Source organism: Acanthochromis polyacanthus, chromosome 19 (genome assembly GCF_021347895.1).
Source record: "Acanthochromis polyacanthus isolate Apoly-LR-REF ecotype Palm Island chromosome 19, KAUST_Apoly_ChrSc, whole genome shotgun sequence".
NCBI lineage: Eukaryota > Metazoa > Chordata > Actinopteri > Pomacentridae > Acanthochromis > Acanthochromis polyacanthus.
In genome coordinates, this window is record NC_067131.1 from 31,041,925 (window position 1) to 31,060,618 (window position 18,694).

An 18,694-nucleotide genomic window follows, 5' to 3' on the forward strand; every position below is an offset into this window, starting at 1 on the left:
CTTTGTATCTACATCACAGTTTGGTGTTTTGAGTCAGATTTGGTCGTTTTGCGTGTTGTTATGGTGACTTCACATCATTTTGGTTTAAATTTGGTTGTTTTATGTCTGATTGTGGGGATTTTGTGCCACAGTTTGGTAATTTTACATCACAGTTTGGGGTTTTGTATCAGATTTTACTCTTTTTTGTCAAATTTGGTGGTTTTATGTCTCTGCAGTCATTTTTCTGTCAGATTGTTTTTGTTTTTGTTTCACATTTTCGTCCTTGGTCAGATTTGATTGTTTTATGTCTTTGTGGTCATTTTGTGTCACAGTTTGGTCATTTTGTCTCCAATTTAGGTAGTTTTGTGTCAAATTTGTGTGCTATATGTCTTTGTATGGTGATTTCACGTCACATTTTCATCATTCTGTGTCAAATTTGCTCGTTTTGTTTCCAGTTTTGGTGCTTTTACGTCAAATTTGGTTGTTTTACATGTCTTTGTGGTCATTTTACACCACAGTTTGGTGTCTAATGTCAGATTTTGGTCCTTTTATGATAAATTTGGTTGTTTTCCGGCTCTTTGTGGTCATTTTGTGTCACAGTTTGATGTTTTGTGTCAGATTTGGTCATGTTGTGTCAGATTTTGTTCCTTTAATGTCGAATTTGGCTGTTTTACGTCTTGTATTGATCACTTCGCATCACATTTTGGTCGTTTTGTGTCTAATTTGGTGGTTTCCGTCTCTTTATGGTCATTTCACTTCACATTTTCATCATTTTGTGTCAAATTTGTCCATTTTATGTCTCTTTGCGGTCATTTGAAGTCACAGTTTGGTGTTTTGTGACAGATTTTAGTCGTTTTATGTCAGATTGGTGTGTGTCCAGTTTTGGTGCTTTTATGTCAAAGCTGATCTGAAATAATAACGTGGTTCTCCTTCAACCCTCTGAAGTCCAAGCAGCAGCTTCTGGACCTTATTGTGTCCAGAATGATTGAGAAAGTTCCTGAAATGACGTCATTATTCTGTCAGGAAGCTCCTCACCCTTTGTCTTTGGCGTGGACGTCGGCTCCGTGTTGCAGCAGGAACTGGACCACGGCCAGGCGGTTGTAACCGGCGGCGAAATGCAGCGGCGTCGACTGTCGACCCTCAACGTCCCGACAGTTAACGTTCTGCAGCGAGCATAGCTTCTGTAAACAAAGAGAGAGGAAGAAAGAGGGAATTCATGTGGCAAGTTGGGTTGTTTTACGACTTTTTGTGTCAGATTTAGTTCCTTTAATGTCAAATTTGGTTACTTTCTGTCTTTTTGTGGTCATTTTGTGCCAGATTTGGCTTTTATTCGTCTCTTTGTGGTTGTTTTGGGTCACAGTTTGGTGGTACGTTTTTTGCAGTAATTTTGCATCACTTTTTCACCATTTTGTGTTAAATTAGCTTGGGTTTTATGTATTTGTGTCCATTTTGTGCAACATTTCGGTGAATCTTACGTCTTCTTGTGGTCATTTTGCATCACATTTTAGTCATATTATGTCAAATTTGGTTGTTGTACATCTTTTTATGGTCATTTTGCATCACATTTTCCTCATTTTGTGTCACAGTTTGGTCATTTTGTCTCTGATTGTGGTAGTTTTGCGTCAAATTTGGTTGTATTACATCTTTTTTTGGTCACTTCACGTCACAGTTTGATGTTTTGTGTCACAGTATAGTCATTTTGTGTCAAAAATGGTTGTTTTACGTCTCTTTGTGGTTGTTTTGTGTCATATTTTCGTTGTTTTGTGCTACACGTTTCTCGGCAGATTTGCTTATAAAAAATGTTTTAATTTGAGAAGTTCAAGAGCTAAAAGTCAAAGCTGTTCTGAAATAAATCAACACATTTTGGTAAAGAAATGAAAAAACCATCCAGAAGGTTTCATGACTCTACCTTCACCGTTTCCAGATCTCCAGATTTAGAGGCTTCCAGCAGCTGCCGGTCGACTTCAGAGTTCCCGATCAGGACTCCTTCTGCTGGGGGACGAACAGACATCGGCACAAAACACAAACACTGATCCATAAAACACAGACAGGAATCTGGAGAGAAGTTTAATCCAGAACTACAGACTACAGATGGAAATTAGCTTGAAGCTAAATCTGGTGCAGCCATCTTTTTAATGTAACTGCACGCTGTCCTATTTCAAATAAACTTGAAAGAAAGAACTCTACATCCATTCATCCATCCATCCTCTATACACCGCTTTATCCTCACTAGGGTCATGTGGGATGCTGGAGTCTATCCCAGCTGACTCGGGTGAAGGCAGGGGACACCCTGGACAGGTCACCAGTCTGTCACAGGGCTACATATACAGACACACAATCACACTCACATTCACACCTACGGACAATTTAGAGTAACCAATTAACCTCAGCATGTTTTTGGACTGTGGGAGGAAGCCGGAGTACCCGGAGAAAACCCACGCATGCACAGGGAGAACATGCAAACTCCATGCAGAAAGATCCCAGGCCCAGGCCGGGATTTGAACCGGGGATCTTCTTGCTGCAAGGCCAAAGTGCTAACCACTACTACACTGAGCAGCCCCAGAACTCTACATGTGGGTCTTCAAATCAAAATGTTCTGTCTGACCTCTTTACAGAACAAAATATGAAATTTAGCGTCAAACATCATATTTAGTAAAAACCCCCAGTCTCTCTCTGGTCATTGTGTCATAGTTTGGTGTTTCATGTAAGATTTTGATCCGTTTATGTCAAATGTGGTTGTTTACGCCTCTCTGTGGTCGTTTTGCAAAACGTATTAGTCATTTTGGGTTAAATTTGGTTGTTTTATGTCCGTTTGTGGTAATTTTATGTCACATTTTGGTGTTTCTTGTAAGATTTTGGTCCTTTTATGCCAAATTTGGTAGTTTTACATCTTTTTGTGGTCATTTTGCATCACAGTTTGGTCATTTTATGTTAGATTTGGTTGTTTGTCTGTGGTTGTTTTACATCACATTTTAGTTTTTATAACTCACAGCTAAGTGTTTTCTGCTCAAATCTAGTCATTTTGTGTCAAATTTGGTCGTTTTACGTCTTTCTGTGGTAATTTTGCGTCACATTTTGGTCATTTTAGGTCAAATTTGGTTGTTTCATGTCCATTTGTGGTTGATTTGTGCCAAAATTTAGTCATTTGATGTCAAACTTGGCTGTTTCACATCACATTTTGGTCTTTTTAAGTTCACAGTTAGGTGTTTGGTGCCAAAGTTTTGTCATTTTGTGTCAAATGTGGTTGTTTTGTGTCATAGTTTGGTGTTTCATGTAAGATTCTGATCCTTTAGTGTCACATTTTGCTCTCTTACATCTCTTTGCATAAAGGCTTTGTCCACATAAACACCACCTTCCTTCAGAGTCTGACAGGTTAAATCAGCACCAGTGATTACTGGGATGCACCTTGCAGCATCTCCTGCACGCTCTCGTTGCCCAGCTGCGACGGCGAGAACCCCTGCAGCGACGTGAGCGTTGGGTCGCAGCCGGCGGTCAGCAGCAGGCGGCAGGTCTGCAGGTGACCGGCGTGGGCGGCCCGGTGCAGCGGCGTCTGGCCCAGGTGGTCGACGGCGTTCACCTGCAGCGAGGCCACAGGTGAGCTCAGCCCCAGGGCGTTAGCGCTGCTGCTAATGCGTCTGTCCATGCTCACCTTGGCTTCGTGCTTCACCAGCACCTCGATCACGTCGTTGTGGGCTTTCTCTGACGCCAGGTGGAGGGGGGTCAGCAGGCTGAGGCCACAGTGACATCACAGTGACATCACAAACACAGTGACATCACAAACACAGTGACATCACAGTGACATCACAAACACAGGGTCAGTTCACTGATACAGCACGTTAAAGCGCTGCATAACGCCTGAATCTAACAAAGCAGGTTCAGGTTTTACATCCTTGTTTCTGTTTTCTTTCGTTTATCTGTAAATAAACTCACTCTTTGGTTTTCTCGTTGATGTCGGCTCCTTTCCTCAGCAGAAGTTCACAAACTTGTTTCCTCTTCGGGTACGGGGACGCCGACGCACAATGCTGACGACAAAAACACACGATCTGTGTAAATATCAACATTATACATGTGGTTTTACAGATTCTGGACCTTTGACTCAACGTTTGTCCAAAATGACTAAAAAATGTCCACAATAAGCTTAAATGTTTCAAAGCTACAGTAAGTGTCTTAAAATGACTTCAAATTTCTCCATAATGACTAAAAAGGTTTCTGAAATTACTTAAAATGTGTCCAAATGATTGTAAATTTCTGCAGAATTACAATAAAAAGTCCAAAATGACATAAAACCTTTTCAAAATTACAGTAGTGTCAAAAATCACTTAAGTGTCCAAAATGCCTTCAAAGTTGCAATAAAGTGCACAAAAAACTTAAAACATCTCCAAAACGACTAAAAAAGTGTCTGAAATGACCTCAATCTTCTTCAAAATTACATTGTGTCCAAACTGACTTAAAGTGTCTGAAATGTCTTAAATGAAATGAAATGACTCAAATTGTTTTCAGAATGACCTAACACATCGTATAAATGAAATAAAGTGTCCTAAATAACTTGAAATTTGTCAGAAATGGCTTAAAACTATTCTAAAATGACTTAAAAAAGTGTCTAAAATGACAAAAAAATATCTGGTATGACTTAAACTTGATCACAAATTACCTAAAACGTGTTCTTAGTTCCAATAAAGTGCCTAAATGGCTTAAGATTTGTTCAAAACACCTAAAAAAGTGTCCAAAATGACCTAAAGCTTCTTCCAAATTACACTAAAGTGTCCAAAATGATTAAAACTTCTCCAAAATGACTAAACAAGTGCCAAAAATAACATAAAATTGACCCAAAATGACTTAAAACACTTCTAAAAAAACTAAAAACCATTTGAAGCGCAGTTTCTTTCACATGCTCAGGACCAACAGGAAGTTGAAAATCCAACAAGTCTTTATGTTTCTACAGTTTCCTGCTGTGATAAATGGTGACATTTTTGGATTTTTAAAAAAAAAGAAAAGTCGTCTTTTGAGATCAGCAGCAGGTTTTGGGCTCCGGAGGATTAAATAAATGGAAGACGTAGAAGCAGGCGTCTCACCAGCGCCGTCTCCTGACTCAGAGGGTGCTTGAAGCTGACGGTTTCTGGGCTCAGATGCTTCTTGACTTGAAGCAGGTCGGCCTCCCTGGACGCCTGCAGCAGACTGTGGCCTCTGAACTCATCTGACCAGAGAGGATCAGAAAACACGTTTAGAAGTCGTATAAAAGCAGCGTGTGGTGATGTTTCCTGACGGGACGTACAGGCCAGCCGCTCCTTCAGCTGGGGGGTCGGAGCCAGGTCCACCGAGCTTTTATTGTGACAGTTCAGGAAGGAGGGATCAGCGCCAAAGCTCAGCAGCAGAGAGCACACCTGTACGGACACACGGGTAAAAACAACACTCTTCAAACACCAAACAGGAGCCAGGACTCTCAGGTTTATTGTCTATTTTATGCGTCTTTTAAAATCAAAGCCCAAAACTGCAGCTTCTGCATTCAACCACCCTACTATTTAATTTAACGTGCCGGAACGCCACCTGGTGGTAAAATTACAATAAAACAGCCAAAAACAACTAATTAATTTGGGTAAAACGTCCTGCTCCTTTCAGTCAGACTGAAAATTAATGGGTTTGCTCACAGGAAATGACTTAAAACTTCTCCAAAAATGACAAAAAATTTGTCTGAAATGACTTAAAATTTGCCCAAAATGAGTGAAAAAGGATGTGACATGACTTAAAATTGATCAAAACTGATCTAAAATGTCTTCCAAACTACAATAAAGTGTCGAAAACGATGAAAACTTTGTCCAAAATTACCTAAAGCTTCTTCAAAATGACAATAAAGTGTGTGAAATGACTTAAAATTTGCCCCAAAATAACTCAAAAAGAATCTGACATTACTTTAAATCTGACAAAAATGACCTAAAACACCTTCCAAATTACAATAACGTGTCAAAATAATCTAAGATTTGTCCAAAAAGACAAGAAATTTGTCCAGAATGACCTAAAGCTTCTTCAAAATTACAATTAAGCATCTAAAGTGACTTAAAATTGATCCAAAATGACCTAAAACATCTTCCAAATTACAGTGAAGTGTCCAAAACGATAAAAAAAACTGTTCAACATGACCTAAAACGCCTTCAAAATTACAATAAAGTGTCAAAATGGCTTAAGATTTGACTTAAGATTTGTCCAAAACACTACAGACTCAGTAATGGAGGATAGAGTAGGATGAAATAAAGCAGAAACAGCCTTTAAATTCTGTAAAATAAATAAACTTTTACCTCCACACGGTTCTTGGAAGCAGCTTCATGCAGAGGAGTGAACTGCCACAGATCCATGGCATTAACACAGGCTCCATGCTGCACAGGGAAGCAAATCCATATATAAAACAATATAATACAATAAATATAACAATATAATAGAAACAGACCTTGACCAGCAGCTCAGTGACCTCGTAGTGTCCGTATGAACAGGCGTTATGAAGAGGAACCAGATCCCTGAACACACAAAAAACAAACCCTGATTAAGATCAGATCAAACCCGATCAATCCGGAAGGAATTCTTGTTCCAGTCGTACCCCTTGTCCTTGGCGTGAACGTCGGCTCCGTGTTGCAGCAGCAGCTGAACGGTCTTAACTCGGTTGTAACCGGCTGCCAGGTGTAACGGCGTCGACTGAAACAACGACAACAACCATCAGCACACTGAAAACACTGGAAACACACGCCAGCCTTCATCCATAACCATCAATAATATCAACAATTAAAGCTTAACGACACCAACCACTAACTACTGATTCTCAGCTCAGACCCACCTTTCACCAGTTCTAACCCACCCATCAACAATTTAAAAAGTAATTCTGGTTTTCTGTCCATCATCAGTGACTTTCAGCTCACATTTCACCCGTTCATCCATTATTTCTAATCGATCACGACTAGAAGAGCTTCAGTTCTTTAACCCCATCATAATTACTACTTCCAGCATTAATTAGTTATTTCAAAATTGCTTTAAATTCTGTATTTCACTCATTTATCCATTACTTTAAACTACGTAATGAGCAATTTGTCCCTTATTCTAAACTTTGTATTTTAAAAAGTCAGCAATTATTTTAAACCACATATTTCAATTATTGATCCATTACATTAAACTATATATTTCATTAATTCATTCACTATTTTAAACAATTTCAGCCATTTATTCTTTATTTTCAAATATATAATTCAATCACATATCCATATATTTAAATTATTTGCAAATAATTTTTAATTACACATTTAACTATTTTGCCCTTATTTTTAACTGCATATTTCAATAATTTGTTGTATATTTTAAACTAAACATTTCACCCGTTTTTTAATTACTTATACAAAATAAATCAAACATTTTCTCCTAATTTTAAATGACATATTCATTTATTACTTTACACTAAATAATTCAGTCATTTATCAAGTATTTTAAACTAGATATTTCAATTATGTATTTCAATTATTTATCCATTATTTGAATTATATATTTCATCCATTTTCAATTTACTTTTAAGTAAATATCTCAATCATTTATTCATTATTTTAAACTATATATTCCAATCATTCATCAATTAGTTTAAACTACATTTTTCAACCATTTAAATTATTATTATTTATTTAAATCTTGTCCTTTTATATGCAGAGTTTAATGAAATATAGCCAGATAAAGTGATAAAAACCTTTCGCCCGTCGCTGGCGTGACAGTTAACGTTGAGCGGCGTCAGCAGAGCCATCAGCTTCTCCTCGTTTCCACTCCTGATTCACAACAACATCCACAACCTTCATTACAGAACAGTCGTTATTCCATTACTAAACAAGCAGCTGTTCAGAGAGCTGCTTCTATCTGAGAAATGGTCCAAAAAATTACATCTGAGGAGCTGAAACTCAAGAGATTTGGCTCTCTCTGCTTGAAAAAAAATTATCTGTAATAATATCAGATCATTTAGAATCTGGTAAAACAGTACACAACAGAATCCACATTGAATTTACTTCATCAGCCGTTCACCCGGTACTTTACCTCGCACTCTCCAGAAGCTCATCTTTTCTGTATTCGCCTAAAAAACAAGAAAAACCGAACAAACTGTGTCGATAATCAAATCTTACATCTTTTCTTTTCCAAGTTTTAACCTGAACCATGTACAAAAATAAAGCAATAATCTGATGAAAACACAAACAGTGAAAGAAACATCAGTTATTAGACACCAAACAAACAGTTATACTCTTTACAGACACTGAACTCTTAAATCACGCAGTAATTACAAACCTAATGTAATGCTATACACTTTCAATTGTTAGCTAACATTTTCAACTGTTAGCTATGCTGTCAGCTAATGAGTAAAACTGTTAGCTATATAATTAGCTAATGAGTTCAACTGTTAGCCGTGTTGTTAGCTAACATTTTCAACTGTTAGCTATGCTGTCAGCTAATGAGTAAAACTGTTAGCTATATAATTAGCTAATGAGTTCAACTGTTAGCCGTGTTGTTAGCTAACATTGTCAACTGTTAGCTATACTGTTAGCTAATGAGTTAAACTGTTAGCTGTATTGTTAGCTAATATTTTCAACTGTTAGCTATACTGTTAGCTAATGAGTTCAACTGTTAGCTATACTGTTAGCTAATGAGTTCCACTGTTAGCCATGTTGTTAGTTAATGAGTTCAACTGTTATCAATATAATTAGCTAATGAGTTAAACTGTTAGCCGTATTGTTAGCTAACATTTTCAACTGTTAGCTATACTGTTTGCTAATGAGTTCAACTGTTAGCCATGTTGTTAGTTAATGAGTTCAACTGTTATCCATATTATTAGCTAATGAGTTAAACTGTTAGCCGTAGTGTTAGCTAACATTTTCAACTGTTAGCTAACAGTTTCAGCAAGTAGCTTAAAAGTTAGCAGAGAATTTAATGATTCTTGGCCACCTGTTTTCTTAAAATTCAAACTGCTAGCCATACAGTTAGCTAAAAATTTAAACTGTTAGTCAAATTATTAATACACCATATAAACTGCTAGCTAAACTGTTGGCTAACAATTTCAAATGATAGTCATACAATTAGCTGACAATTTTAACTGTAAATCAAACTGTTACTTGACAGTTTATAATGTTAACCTTATTGTTAGGAAATAATTTCTGATTGCCTATTAACACTTTAAACAGGCTTTTTTCCTATAAAAATGCATTATTTCTAATTATCTAATGTAACACAAAGTACAGCTTGTTATGTTTTATTAATGAACCATAAAGTCAAATGGAACCAAAATATCAGTGGGTGCTGCAAACGAAAAGCTTCACAATATTAAAAATCTGTGACGAGCTGCAGTGCTTTAGAAAATCAGTGCAATTTTATAACTGCAAAGCCAATATATAAGTTATTTCCGTTAAAACCAGGGAGAAGAATGCCTTATTTTAGACAACAGGTAACGTTGGAGCTGCTCACCTGTTAGGACGGCTTTGGCCGAAGGTTCTGCCAGATCCAGAGCCGTCCGACCGTCGGTGTTCCTGATGGTTGGCTCGGCACCGTGCTGCAGCAACACTACACAAACAAAACACAAACACAAACATAAATACATGTTAGGGTCCTGCTCCGGCCCCTGGCCTTCTTCCCCCTTTCTCCTTTGGTTCCTGATCCGTTTCATTGGTTTGACCTGTCTTTTTGGCTCCCTCTGTCTGTCACCTCTCCCTCATGTCTTTCACTCTCCCTGCTCTCTACCTGCTGATTCCTGCAGTAATCAGCTGAACTCGACTCACCTGTTCTCCACCTCACCTCCAGCTATTTAGGCTCTGTGTTTGCATTCACTCCCTGCTGGATCATTGACCCACATGCCTTCAGAAACTCACTTTCTGCCATGGATTCTGTATTCTCTCTGGATTTGCTTCCCCACTTTTTGGACTCCGTTTCCCCCCTCCTGGATTTCCCTCACATGGACTCAGTTCTTCTGGATTCTGGTCAGCCCTGCTTCAGTCACCAGTCCGTAGTCCCTGTCTCGTCTTCATTTGCCCCGGGTTTCCTCAGCCTGTTTTTCTCTCTGTATTCAGATCCCCCTGCTTGTGAGTACTCCTCCTTGGCTTAGTTTTAATTCCGTTTAGTTTGTGAGCTTCTGTTTTGTTGAATTCATAGTCTTTGTTTGTAGTAGTTTGGTTTACTTTTGTCCCCCCCATTCATGTACTGTTTTAGTTATCTGGTTATAAAACTCTGTCCTTATTCCACCGGTCTGTCAGTCTCTGTGTCTGCCCCCCTCCCCCGTAACAACACAAATGTAATTACATACACAAACAACACAACCACAAAAGAGTCCTAAATCAGGCATTAAGCTGCTTCTGTGAAGCTCTGAACTGTATTTGTGCAGAAATACAACAAAATATTGTGGTTTAACTTCTGATTCATTAGATATGGTAGATTAGTAAAAAAAAATGACACTAAATGTCATAAAAATTGTGAGTCGTGATGCACAATGAATAAAATGAACAAACTACATCCAACTACATGGAGCTGTCAGCAGCTAAAAGGAGCAGCTGTTTTATTACATTTCCATTCATTAAGCTCATTAACAGCTACTTTATCGTGTTTTAATTAAACGTTGTGAATCCTGCAGCATTTAAAAGAGCTGATTAGTGAATTTAGCCCCATATTCTGTCCAGAATCATTAACTTTAACCATGATTTAAGGTCCCATTCCACTGCCGGCAGGTTTTTGCTGTTTTTCCTACCGATGCACACGTCGATCTTGCCCTTGATCGCCGCCTCGTGGAGGGGAGTGTAGTTCCAGTTGTCTCTGGCATTGGTGTCCGCCCCGTGACGAAGCAACAAACTCACCACCTGGACAAAAACAAGACACAGCGCCGCAAAACGCTTTAAAGTTTAACCGTCTGAACCACCAAAAGGTGTTTATCTGTAAAAATGTGATGTTTATCAGTAAAAACACAAAGAATCTTTCCTTTCTGACCCTCCTCGAACCAGTAACCTGTCAGAAAACTTCTTCAAAATCTAAATATTCAACCAAATTCACTTTGTCTCACACATCTATTTTAAAAAATTGCAAACAATAATCCAAATTCTAAAAAAAAAAAAAAAAAAAAATCTGTGCTGCCAGATGTGTGAAACTACCTCCAGAAAGAACAGCTCTGAGAGCGGTATCAACCTGAACATCTGTTGGCTCGAGACATGAATAAAAATGAGCAAATATTACAATAAAATGTTAGAAAAATACTCCAAGAGTGAAACTTTTACTTCTCAGGAACCCGCAGAGGTGATGTACCAAAATGTTGTTGGGTTTTTCATGTGAAAAAAAAAAAAATGCACTCATCACAACTGATTCTCCAGATCATCCCACTCCACCTCTGTGCTTCACCGTCAGGATCATGCATTCAGTGTGGTAGTCCTGACCAAAAATGACTGATTCAGCTCAAAGACATGACGCAAAATGACAAAAATGAGACAACACAAGTAAGACAAAATATCACAAATGAGACAGAAAATGACAAAAAGACACAGGAAACAACACGAACGAGAGACTAAACAACAGAAATGAGTCACACAACAACACAAGACGAAAAAGCAAAGACGAGACAAAATTACATGAATGAGACAAAAAATAACACACAAAGTAACACAACTGAGACAAAAAATGGCAAAGATGAGACATAAAATGACTGTCAGGATCATGCATTCACTGTGGTAGTCCTGGCCAAAAAATGACTGATTCAGCTGTGAGCAACACACAGAACATGACAAAGAAGAGACGCAAAATGACAACAATGAGACACAAAACAATGAAACTGACACACAGCCCAACACAAACAAGGCAAAAAATGGCAAAGATGAGACACAAAATTACACAAATTTGACACAAAACAACAAAAGAGTCAGCAGAGGCTGTAAAAATGTAAATAGTTCTCCATTTGTTGGACGTGTTGGTTCCTGGTCGATTTTATTTTTGTAAAATAATCGTAAAAGGTTTTCTTGTTCTCTGCTTTCCATCATTGTAACTATTAGGGCTGGCCCGAATCGTGGTTTCTGGCCTCCAAATATTCGGGCCCTATTAAAGACGAATATCCGAATATTTGCGGGTTGTGGCGGAGATGGCCCGAATATTCGGATCCGTTCGTCTGGTCTCCCGGGTCCAAATTTTGCCTTCGTTTTGTCTTCAGTTAAACTGAAGAATTCCCAAACAGTGGAGGTGTTCAGCATCTTGTCTTGTGTTTATGCAACAAAGTGAAGCGTGACGTCAGAGTCAGCAGTAACCCGGACATTCAGGTGGTAAGAAACACGAATGGAGGAGCCGAGATGAGCCGAACACGACGGGATGAGCCGAAGTGGACCGAAGGCGAAGGGAAGAACTCAGAATATTTTCGTCTGGGGGGAGGAAGGGGTGATCACACAGACAAATGTGTATATGTTTATGTGATCACACAACGGGATGAGCTGATATGAGCTGATATGGGCCGAAGGCAGAGGGAAGACAGTAACACCGCATATTCTTTCTGCCCGGTAACGTCCGACGCAGGGGGATATTCGGATACCAAAATTAATATCCGGATAGCGCCGTAACGAACGAATATTCGGATATTCGGGATATGAGTCATTCCATGTCAATTCAACAAATGCTTGTTGCACCACTTTCTCAGATCCTCCCAAAATTTTTTTGGGCTTTATTTGGGTAATTTTATGAACAAATGCAAAGTATTATGGTTATAAACATACAGTATAAGCAGTAATGATCTAATCTAATACCCATAGTCAGTCCAAACTTAATCCTCGCCTATGATTTTAGGGTTTTAAACTACTAAAAAAGCAATTTATACTCCTTTTACATGGTCAGAATTTTTTCCCCTTCCAAAACTTTTACCCTTCTGGTGAGAAAAGTATAGAAATGAATGAAAATAAAAAAATACTGGACTGTGGAATTTCCCAAAATATCCTTATTATTTCATGGGCGACTTTATTTTGGGTTTTTCATGCCTCTATTTTAGGACTTATTCTTGTGAAAAGACATTGAAAGAATGAATTTTCTTCTTTACTAATGAAAGTTGCATAAGGTAAAAGTTTTAAAACATTAAAATAAAGCTTATTTATTGATTTATAGGCTGTTGAACTCAGGTGTAGACCCAAAATAGCCTAACTTTAGGCATTAAAAAGTGCATGTGGGATACATGGTACGCGGTTCAAATTTTTTTGGAGGAACTAGTATGTGTGAAGTATGTGTGAACTTACTTTCATATTTGTTTCTTGTGCCAAAGATGAGCAACTGCTGAATCAATTTACTATATATTTTGATCCTCGTTTTTGTTTTTAGGAACCATTTACATGACCAACTAAAGATGAAAGATGAATCTGAAGCATCAGCATCGTAGTATAAGTTACAAAGGGCATATCTGAAGTTAATTATTATATAGACATTGTTTTTTCTTTCATACAGTAACTGAATAAGAAGAAATGGCATCACTCCCAGACTGCATTCTCAGGACAGCCTCGGTATCGTATTTGACTTATCAGCTGAATTTGAAGATTTGCAAGTGAAATTCATGCACCCAAAAGGTCCCAGCAAGAAGTTCACATGGCCTAGAAAGGATGACGTAGTGTGGGTGCCTACAGCCCACATCCTCTGTCCAATCACTGCTCCTTCAACACGCCGTGGTGGACAGTACCACATATCTGGTGCAGATGATGGCCTGATTTCAGAGAAATTCAAGCAGTTCAAAGGACAGAAATAGTGGTGTGATAAGTTGGGGACAAATTACATGTTTTACATGGGACCTAAGGCAATATAACTCATTTTAACTGCAATATATTAGTTAGAATTCCTAAAAAAACGCCTATAAAACATAGTGCATTTCTTGGTTAAATTGGCCATGAAGGATTCAAGAAACAATGTTGATACTTCAGATATCAATTATTCGGATGTTTATTGTTATACAGACAAAGTTTCATGTTTCTACTCCATGTCCCACATTGGTTTCTGTGCCAATATATGTATGGTGTTTTTCAGTCTGTTTCATAAATAGGCATCGTTTTGAGGTCTAAGGAGACTAGCTAGCTCTTGGATATTTTTAGGTTAGAGAGAACTTTTAAGGTACTTTGAGATTTTTATAACATATGAACCTTGTTACTTATTAAAATTTGTGAAAAAAATGCCTAAATTCTTGAAAAATGCCATTTTCGCCAAATTTTTAAATTGCCCTGTACCACAGAGAAATGGGTATATTCATTCCAAATTTTTTTTCCTGCTCTATTGTTAAGGTGTTTGAACCCTTCAGATCACTTGTAAGTCTATATCATCAGTCAGTTCCCAGTATTATCTTCCTAAATCAAGCCTTTCTACCTAAAATATCAATTTCCGAGTGGAAAAATAGGGATTTAAATATTTTATAACTTAGCAAATAGCAATCATATGATGTTAAAACTTTGCAAGTAATCTATTCTTATGTTGGGATAGTTAAAAAAAAGTTTGGAGATGATCAGAGGAGGTCATGCAACAAAATTTCCTCAGATTTGTTGAAATGAGATGGAATGACTCATATGCGGGTCCAGCCCTACTAACTACTGCCACAAGACATTTCTGATTCCTCAGAGCAGCAGGACTTTAAAATGAACCACAGTGAGTTAGAACGAGGCGGGAGCAGGACGAGACGCTGTGATTGGTCGGTACCTCGGCGTGGCCGAAGGAGCAGGCGTTGTGGAGGGACACCAGGCCTCCATCGTCTCGGGCCTGAACGTTGGCTCCGTTCTGGAGGAGGAACTCTACGACGTCTTTACGACCAAAACCTGGAGAACGAAGAGAGAAAAAGCCTTCGTTCATTATTCAGAATCTGTCTGAGCCCTCAGACGTCTTTGTGTCTCGCTTCGTTCCATCCCCATGAATTATTCAGGACGTTTACAGTAAAGCAGCAGAGGGAGGAAGCATGGACAGTAAAACTTTGATCAGAACAACTCTGGTTCACAGAAACAATACAAGAAAGAAAACCAACAGACTCGTTCAAATACTCACTAATGCTGCACATTTCATATAAAACCTTCTTGCATCATAATTTAATTGTGGTTTTTAAAGCCTTACCTGCTCGATGCACTTTGATTTTATTTTGGTTTTTGACATTTGTCTTTATTGCATGTCGTCTTTGCCATTTTTTCTCTTATTTCCATTGTTTTGTGTCTCGTTTGTGCTGTTTTGTGTCTCGTTTGTGTTGTTTTGTGTCTCGTTTGTGTTGTTTTGTGTCTTGCCTTTGACATTTTGTGCCTGGTTCGTGTTGTTGCTGTCCCTTTTTGTCATTTTGGGTCTTATTCGTGACATTTTGTCTTATTTGTGTTGCTTTGTGTCTCATTTCCGTTGTTTTGTGTCTCGTTTGTGCCGTTTTGTGTCTCGTTGTGTTGTTTTGTGTCTCGTTTGTGTTGTTTTGTGTCTCGCGTTGTTTTGTGTCTCGTTTGTGTTGTTTTGTGTCTCGCGTTGTTTTGTGTCTCGTTTGTGTTGTTTTGTGTCTCGCGTTGTTTTGTGTCTTGTTTGTGCTGTTTTGTGTCTCGTTTGTATTGTTTTGTGTCTCGTTTGTGTTGTTTTGTGTCTCGCGTTGTTTTGTGTCTTGTTTGTGCTGTTTTGTGTCTCGTTTGTATTGTTTTGTGTCTCGTTTGTGTTGTTTTGTGTCTCGCGTTGTTTTGTGTCTTGTTTGTGCTGTTTTGTGTCTCGTTTGTATTGTTTTGTGTCTTTTGTGTTGTTTTGTGTCTCGTTTGTGTTGTTTTGTGTCTCGCGTTGTTTTGTGTCTTGTTTGTGCTGTTTTGTGTCTCGTTTATATTGTTTTGTGTCTCGTTTGTGTTGTTTTGTGTCTCGTTTGTGCTGTTTTGTGTCTTGTTTGTGTTGTTTTGTGTCTCGTTTATATTGTTTTGTGTCTTGTTTGTATTGTTTTGTGTCTTTTGTGTTGTTTTGTGTCTCGTTTGAGTTGTTTTGTGTCTCGTTTGTGTTGTTTTGTGTCTTGCCTTTGACATTTTGTGCCTGCTTCGTGTTGTTTGCTGCCCCTTTTTGTCATTTTATCTCATATTCGTGATATTTTGTCTTATTTGTGTTGTTTTGTCTCATTTTTGTGATTTTGCATCATGTCTTTATCATTTATTGTCTTGTGTTATTTTGTGTCTTCATTTTGTCACTTCCTGTCTGTTGGTCACAGCTGAGTCAGTCATTTTCTGAGCAGGACTACACAGTGAATTCATGATCCTGACAGTGAAGCACAGGGCGTCTCTTTTTAGGCATTTTGTGTCTCGTCTTTGCCATTTTTTTTCTTGTCTGTGTTATTTTGTGTCCTATTTTTGCTGTTTCGCCACTGATTTTGGCGCTCCGTGTCTCGTTTGCATCATTTTGTGTTTCTGTTTTTGCCTTTCGTCCTGTGTCTTGTCTTGCTTTGTCTCGAATGTGTTATGTCTGTTTTTTTAAGTAATTATTGCTGATGGTGTGTATTCAGTAACAGTGGCTGTCTGCTGTTCTAACTTCTCTGAGGACATATTTTATTTTATCACAGCTGCTAATCATTGAATCTGCCAATAAAATCATTCTGAATGTGAATCCTCCACATCTGGGTCCCATTAGTGAGTCTCTGTTAACTGTCACAGCAACAATTCAAACGTTTGTCTTGTTATTTATTGAAAAAAGATATTTGGATGAATAAGTTTTAAGTCTTAATGTTTAATCAATAGAAATATATCAGTGAGTCTAACAGAAACCGAAGAATGTCATCAGCATATGGGGAGAGTTTTCATTCAGATATGGATCAGTGAGTCTGACAGAAACAGGAGAACATTGTCAGCGTACAGGGACAGTTTTAGTTTGGATGATTTACATTTCTGGCTGTGATCACAGTACACCTAAAGGGTCTGAGTAAGACTATTTTACTCCTGAAAATGGGAAACAATAATTCTGCAGCACATCATGTGTTTTTCAGAGTTTTCTAGAAACAGCTGCTCCATGTTCTAGTATGATGTTTGCCTCCCAGGAGGTCAGATTGTCAAAGCAAGTCAACCTGTTCATGGATTTCCTCCGTTGGCCTGATGTCAGACATTTTAACTTACATCTAGATGCCCTTCTTTCCCCTGCTGGTCAGGTCTTTGTAAGGGGAAGGAAGGCTCACTATTAGACGAAGAAACACGTTAAAGTTTGTTACTGAGCTTTGCTGGATAGTTAGTTGTGGCCTGGATCAGTGAGTCTGACAGAAACAGGAGAACATCGTCAGCGTACAGGTACAGTTTTAGTTTGGATCTGAGAGACGAACAGTGAACGGAGGAGAGTTTACAGATTAACTTAACGGCAGACTCTCACCTGCAGCGAAGTGCAGCGGAGTAGATTTCCTTCCCGCCGTGTCTCGGCTGTTCACGTTCTTCGGCGTCACCAGTTTGCGAACTCGCTCCAGGTCTCCGCTCCGACAGGCCTCGAACAGCTCCCGGCTGGCCTCGCCGCCGCTAGGCTCCGCCTCCTCCACCACCACGGGCCCCGGGGACACGGCTCCGCCCCCCAGGCCGGAGACTCCCGAACACCTCCGGGTGGACGACATGGACGGAGGCGAGCAGCGTCTTCCCAGCTTCAGGCTGCCGCTCCTGGACAGCTTTGGATGTGAACAACAGGCGGCCGAACCCCAGAACGCTGCAGCGGCCATGAAGGAGGACGAGTCCTGGACCTGGACGGGTTCAAACAGAACCAGGACAGACATTTAACTACCAGGAGATTACTGCAGAAATCACAGGAAAGTTGGGGTTTGTTGTGTTCATGGTGGAAAAAGAAGCGACTTTCAAGCTTCTGAACCCCTGAGAGGTTTCTGGGTGTTTTTCTGTCTCATGTTTCCTCACTGTGGCCCATTATTTACTGCAAGTTACAATATTTTTTTTAAAAATTATTATTTACATTACAAAATAAAAAACACGACTTTAAGTTCACAAATCAGGAAAATCTTGTCATTTTGGATGAGGTTCAAGCTGTTTGGCCAAAGTTTTATCATTTCAGAATTTCTTTAGCTTTTATGTCTGTTGATTTATGTTGAGTTTTGTGTGAAAATATTTTAAAATGATTTTCAGGTTTAATCATCTGAATTGTCTCATTTGTGCTCACTGGATTTTTTTTTACTACAAGTTGATCTTTTTTTTTTTAGTTTTTTGCTGAGAAACTAATTTTTCATTTTAAAAAGATGTTTTGGCTTCAAACAGCTGCAGGTTCTTGAGGAGTAAAAGTTAAAAATGTGGCGTTTTCTTTGGTTTTTATTGTGTTGTTTGATGCCAGTCTCAGATCTGGACTATGTGGTTTTGAATTTGTGTTTTTTGTTTCTGAAAGCGAGGAATAATCTATATGTAATCCTGAATAATTGATTAGCTGTCGATTCATCGGTCTGTGAGACTCTAAACTCTGTGCCTGCAGCTTCTGAACCATGAATATTTTCTGGTTTCTTTCCTCTTGTTTGACAGTAAGCTGGTATGTGGGTTGTCTTTATGCTAAGCTAAGCTAACTAGCTGTTGGCTGCACATCAGAATGGAATCAATCTGACTCTCAGCAAGAAGGAAAACGTAAAGTAGTCCAGATTTATTTTGAAAAATAAGAGAAAGACGATAAGTGCTTCAGCTACTACAGTGAAATAAAAGGAGAAAATCTGTACGTTTTTAATTCAAACTCCATAAAAGCACCTTGGTGGATTAAAACTGATCAAGAATTACGCTGCAAAATGAGTGCATAA

At 38.6% G+C, this 18,694-nt stretch overlaps 1 protein-coding gene across 1 annotated transcript in view; it reads right to left on the reverse strand.

The window, feature by feature from the left end:
* LOC110968418 (poly [ADP-ribose] polymerase tankyrase-2) overlaps positions 1-18,694 on the reverse strand; it is a 53,445-nt gene that overhangs the window by 34,263 nt on the left and 488 nt on the right. The window contains exons 2-17 of the mRNA XM_022218301.2: positions 17,296-17,650; positions 14,653-14,768; positions 10,715-10,823; positions 9,445-9,540; positions 8,029-8,065; positions 7,691-7,766; positions 6,566-6,660; positions 6,419-6,485; positions 6,270-6,347; positions 5,252-5,360; positions 5,052-5,173; positions 3,910-4,001; positions 3,629-3,707; positions 3,385-3,556; positions 1,889-1,968; positions 1,015-1,160 (exon numbers count right to left, since the gene is read on the reverse strand). Of these exons, the coding sequence (XP_022073993.2) occupies positions 1,015-1,160; positions 1,889-1,968; positions 3,385-3,556; positions 3,629-3,707; positions 3,910-4,001; positions 5,052-5,173; positions 5,252-5,360; positions 6,270-6,347; positions 6,419-6,485; positions 6,566-6,660; positions 7,691-7,766; positions 8,029-8,065; positions 9,445-9,540; positions 10,715-10,823; positions 14,653-14,768; positions 17,296-17,629 (1,808 nt within the window). The 5' untranslated portion in view covers positions 17,630-17,650. The remainder of the gene's footprint in view (positions 1-1,014; positions 1,161-1,888; positions 1,969-3,384; positions 3,557-3,628; positions 3,708-3,909; positions 4,002-5,051; positions 5,174-5,251; positions 5,361-6,269; positions 6,348-6,418; positions 6,486-6,565; positions 6,661-7,690; positions 7,767-8,028; positions 8,066-9,444; positions 9,541-10,714; positions 10,824-14,652; positions 14,769-17,295; positions 17,651-18,694) is intronic.